The 5,384-nt window shown below is 54.1% G+C and overlaps 1 protein-coding gene across 1 annotated transcript; it reads left to right on the plus strand.

Annotated features, from left to right (window-relative positions):
• Window positions 1–518: 518 nt before the first annotated feature.
• On the plus strand, window positions 519–5,180 carry LOC132334961 (olfactory receptor 14J1-like). The gene is made up of 2 exons (XM_059861083.1): window positions 519–1,027; window positions 5,064–5,180. Exons 1-2 carry the CDS (start codon window positions 530–532, stop codon window positions 5,178–5,180), a joined length of 615 nt encoding a protein of 204 aa, XP_059717066.1. The 5' UTR covers window positions 519–529.
• The last annotated feature ends 204 nt before the right edge of the window (window positions 5,181–5,384 follow it).

Genomic DNA, 5,384 nt, shown 5'->3' on the forward strand with positions numbered 1-5,384 from the left:
CTGGCAGGGCCCAGCCCTGGGCACAGGGAAGCAGCTGCTGGCAGGGACAGCTCCAGGCAGGAGAGCCCTGGGCAGGCAGTGGGGGTAAAGTTGTCCCCAGCTTTGCTGGGATATTTAAAATCTTCTCCAAGCCCAGCTATTCCATGATTCCTTTTTATACAGATCCCCATGTCAAGGCACCGTAAATGTCCAACAGCAGCTCCATCAGCCACTTCCTCTTGCTGGCATTGGCAGATACACATCAGCTGCAGCTCCTGCACTTCTGCCTCTTGCTGGGCATCTCCCTGGCTGCCCTCCTGGGCAACGGCCTCATCATCAGCGCCGTAGCCTGCGGCCACCACCTGCACACGCCCATGTTCTTCTTCCTGCTCAACCTGGCCCTCACTGACCTGGGCTCCATCTGCACCACTGTGCCCAAAGCCATGCACAATTCCCTCTAGTACACCAGGAACATCTCCTACAAAGGATGTGCTGCTCAGCTCTTTTCTTTATGTTCTTCATCTCAGCAGAGCTTTCCCTCCTGACCATCATGTGCTATGACCGCTACGTGTCCATCTGCAAACCCCTGCACCACGGGACCCTCCTGGGCAGCAGAGCTTGTGCCCACATGGCAGCAGCTGCCTGGGCCAGTGCCTTTCTCAATGCTCTGCTGCACACGGCCAATACATTTTCCCTGCCCCTGTGCCATGGCAATGTCCTGGGCCAGTTCTTCTGTGAAATTCCACAGATCCTCAAGCTCTCCTGCTCTTTGTACAACCTCAGGGAACTTGGGCTCATTGCAGTTAGTGGCTGTTTAGGATTTGGTTGTTTTGTGTTCATTATTTTCTCCTATGTGCAGATCTTCAGAGCTGTGCTGAGGATCCCCTCTGAGCAGGGACAGCACAAAGCCTTTTCCACCTGCCTCCCTCACCTGGCTGTGGTCTCTCTGTACATCAGCACTGGCACATTTGCTCACCTGAAGCCACCCTCCATGTCCTCCCCATCCCCGGATCTGGCCCTGTCAGTTCTGTACTTGGTGGTGCCTCCAGCCCTGAACCCCCTCATCTACAGCCTGAGGAACCAGGAGCTCAAGGCTGTAGTGTGGAAACTAAAAACTGGATGGTTTCAAGGACATTAAACTGCTGTCGAATTTCTGCAAATCACTTGTAATAAAAGTGATATTTGATATTCACTTTGGTTAGGTCCTGGGGTTTTTTCTGTTGTATTACTTTTATTAATATTGTCCAAAAATAAATGTAATTGTTTCTGCCATTTCTCATTTTCTTTCTTTCCACGTTCCTTGTGACCACAGGCTGTGTCAATGAGGGGCTGCAATCTCAGTGGTTACAAATAAACTAAAAGATGTCCCAGCAAAGTTTTCTGCAGAGATGCCCTTGTGTTGCCTTCTCTGGAGCTGCAGCAGCAATGTCTGTGTACAGAGCTGGGGCAGATCAGTGCTGGCACAGCAGCTGTGCCCAGCAGCAGCAGCACTTGGTGTTGCCAGTGCTGCTCCCGTGGCCCTGCCCCGCTGCCCTGGTGGCCCTGGTGTTGCTGTAGGGCCTGAGTGCTCTCGGGGCCGGGCACAGCCCTGGGGGTGGCAGTGCCAGGGCTGCAGCAGGGACAGGCCATGGGCACTGCTGGGGCAGCGCTGACGCCTCAGGCCAGGCCCTGGGGGCTCCAGGCTCCTTGCCCAGGCTCTCTCAAGAACACGGCCAGGCACAATGCTCAGCACAGAAAACCCCCGTGAGCAGCCCCAGGGTGGCCGTGGGCAGGCTGGGGGCAAACAGCATGGCTGGTGCTCTGCAAGGGCCCTGGGGGAGACGGGAAGGAGCAGAAGAGCAGGGGCTGATCCATCCCCAGTGCTCTGGACAGCCCAGGGCAGCGTCCCAGAGCATCCTCATGGAGCTGCCAACAACATCCCCCCTCTGCAGCCCTGGCCTCTCCCCCAGCTCACAAAGGTGCCCCATCCTTGCAGGCACAGACACGGCAGCACTGGCTCAGGAGCCAGTTTGCATTACACAGAACAGGGGGAGCACCCCCATGCTGTTGGTGTGGGGACATGAACCTGAGGGAGCACAAATGCCATCAGCCCCTGGGGCCAGCAAGGGCTGGGGGACACCAGGGAAACCCCTCAGCTTTGTCCTGGCCTCTGCAGTCAGCCAGAAAGTTTGTTCCCATCAGCTGGGAGTTTTCTGTCCCACTGCAGACGCTGTTGCTCAGAGCCAGGGCTGCCTGGCAGACACCCCCAAAATGCCCTGAGCATTTCCTTGGCTTCACTTTTGCTTTCCTTACTCTTCCTGCTACAAATTTCTTCCTCTTGCCCACCCCTGTTCCCTCCCCTGCAAACAGCCCATCCCTGTTTGCCCTTCCCTCTCTGGCCCCACTCCCCATTGCAGTTCCTGACTTGGCACCATGGGAATATCCCTTGGGGAGCAGGATCATCCTACAAGTGCTGCAGGAAATGTCTGCAGGCTCCTGCAGTGCCTCCTGCTTCTCCCTTGCCAGAGGCACCACAGGCCAGGGGGGCACATCTGGGCTGCTGTGTCTGGCTCTGGGGCTCCCTTTTCTGGGCAATGAGGAGGAGCTGCAGAGGCTCTGCAGGACTGACAGGATGGGCTTTGGGCCTGGCAGGAGAAGCTGAGGGACCTGGGCTGCTGGAGCTTCTGAAGAGGAGGCCCAGGGCTCATCCTGCAACTGCTCCAAGGGTGCTTTCAGAGAATCCCAGAATCAGCAAGGGTGGAACAGGCCATGGAGATCATCAGGCCTAAGCTGTGCCCTGACATCGCCTTGTCTCCCCTGAGCCTCCTCTTCTCCAGGATAAACAACCCCAGCTCCCTCAGCCACTCTGAACAGGACTTGTGCTCCAGACCCCTCCCCAGCCTTGTTGCCCTTCTCTGGACACACTCCAGCCCCTCCATGTCCTTCCTAAATTGGGGGCCAGAACTGGACACAGCACTCAAGGCGCTGCCCAAGCAGTGCTGAGCACAGGGGAAGAATCACTGCCCTGCTCCTGCTGGCCACACCATTCCTGATCCAGGCCAGGAGCCACTGGCCTTCTTGGCCACCTAGGCACACTGTTGCCTCATGTCCAGCCTGCTGTCCATCAGTCCCTGCAGGTCTCTCTCTGCCTGGCTGCTGTCCAGACAGTCTGTCCCCAGCCTGTAGAGTGGGAGGGAGGAAGGGAGGAAGGAAGGAAGGAAAAGAGGAAGGGGTCCAGATCCAGTCCTTCCTGAAATGTGCTGTTTGCTGGCACTGCCTGTTCCCAGATCTGGATATTTCCCTATTCTGGCACAGCCCAATTGCAGCAATGTGCTGGCACAGGAATCAGAATTCCTGGTACTTGTACGTACTATATAAACCTTCTTGTAAACCTCCTTGTAGACATACTATATAAACCTTCTGTCAAACCTTAAAAATTCTCTACAAATTCATGTCCAGCATTACTGGGTCTGGTCCCACCCAGATCTGGTGTTTGCTGGCACCGCCAGTGCTCAGATCCAGCAGTTTCCCAGTGGCAGCACAGCCCAAGTCAAGCAGGTTGCTGGCACAGAAAGCCAAAACCCAGCAATTTTCAGCACTGGCATTGCCCAGATCTGCTGTTAGTTGGCACCGCCAGTGCCTAGATCTGGCAATTTCCCAGTGCTGGAACAACCCAAATGCAGCAATTTTCTGGCAAAGAAAGCCAAAACCTGGCAGCTTCCTGGTGCTACCACTAGCACCACCCAGATCTGGTGTTGGCTGCCACTGCCTGTGCCCAGATCCGGACATTTCCTGGTTCCAGCACAGCCCAAGTGCAGCAAGTTTTTGGAAAAGAAAGATAAAACACAGCAATTTCCTGGTGCCAGGACTGCCACTGCCTAGATCTGGGGTTTCCCAGCACTGCCAGTGCCCAGATCCAGAGATTTCTGGGTGCCAGCACAGCCCAAGTGCAGCAATTTGCTGGCGCAGAAAGCCAAAACCAAGCAAATACCTGGTACCTACAGCAACCCGATCTCATGTTTGCTGACACTGCCAGTGTCCCAATCAGGAATATTTAAGATGCCTGTACAGTGTAATTCCAGCAATTTGCTGGCACAGAACGGTAACATTTGGCAATTTCCCAGTGGCGGCACAGTCCCCGCCCAGATCTGGTGTGCGTTGGCACTGCCAGTGCCCAGATCTGGCAATTTCTCAGTGCCAGCACAACCCAAATGCAGCAATTTTCTGGCAAAGAAAGCCAAAACCTGGCACAGCCCAGACCAGGTGTGTGTTTGGGCTGGTTTAAAAGAAGAAGGAGGCCTCGGCTAAAGGCCGTGGGAAAACCCTCTTTAATTAGGGTCAGCAGGAGCTCCTGCCCATAATCGTCTTGTTCAGTTATGCAGATTGTTACTAGAAAGTTCTGAGTTCTCTTTGCTACCACTGGTTACTTTTTACTGCAAAAATTATAATATTCTTAATCGTTCCTTCCTCTTGGATCCTTCCCTCAGATCCCACCTTAACCCCTCCCCATAAATAAATGTATAAATATCCCTGCTAGACCCTGGACCCAGGCTTTTTTCTGCTTCACTCTCTGAACTGTGCACGCCATCCTGTTTGTTGTGTTTGCCTTCATTAAAGTTCTATTTCCAGACACCCAGATGAAAGCAGTCTCTCTCTGTAAAGTGTCCAGAGCCGGTTCTCAGGGCAACCACTGGTCAAGGGTCTGGACAAGGACCAGAGGATTTCACTGATGTTTGCTGGCACCACCAGTGCCCAGATCTGGAAATTTCCCTGTTCCAGCACCACCCATGTCCAGCAATTTGCTGGCAAAGAAAGCTAAAACCTGGCAATTTCCCCTTGCCAGCAGTGCCCAATCTGGTGTTTGCTGCCAGCAGGACTCCAGGAAGGAAGGAAGGAAAGAAGGAAGGAAAGGGTCCAGATCCAGTCCTTCCTGGAGCCTGGAGACTGGAATGGGGTGTTTTCTGGCACTGCCAGTGCCCAGATCTAGAAATGTTCTTATTGTGGCACAGCCCAAGTGCAGCAATTTGCTGGCACAGAAATCCAAAACCCGGCAACTTCCTGCTACTGGCTCTGGGACCTCCCACATCTTGTGTTTGCTGCACCAGTACCCCGATTTGGAAATTTCCCAATGCCAGCAGAGCCCAAATCCAGCAGATTTCTGCCACTGGCAACGACACGACCGAGATCTGGTGTTTGCTGGCAGCGCCAGCGCCCAGATCTGAAAACTTCCTGGTGCTGCCACAGCCCAAGTCCAGTGATTTTCTGGCAGAGAAAGACAAAATTTGGAAATTTCCAGGTTCTGGCTCCAGCAACATCAAGATCTGGTGCTGCACACACAGTGCAGTGTGGAAAGCCAAGAGAAGTGGCAGCTGGTGGCTGCAGAAGTTCAACCTTGTTCTCCTCAAGAGGTTCTTGAAAAGAACAGA

The sequence above is a fragment of the Haemorhous mexicanus genome, chromosome 16 (genome assembly GCF_027477595.1).
Source record: "Haemorhous mexicanus isolate bHaeMex1 chromosome 16, bHaeMex1.pri, whole genome shotgun sequence".
Classification (NCBI taxonomy): domain Eukaryota; kingdom Metazoa; phylum Chordata; class Aves; order Passeriformes; family Fringillidae; genus Haemorhous; species Haemorhous mexicanus.

Excerpts from the sequence above, each read along its gene's own strand:
- LOC132334961 (XM_059861083.1), top strand. The coding sequence starts at position 530 with ATGTGCTATGACCGCTACGTGTCCATCTGCAAACCCCTGCACCACGGG. Across the intron at positions 1,028-5,063 it reads TGTACTTGGTGGTGCCTCCA|TACCCCGATTTGGAAATTTC; the intron begins GCCCTGAACCCC and ends TTGCTGCACCAG.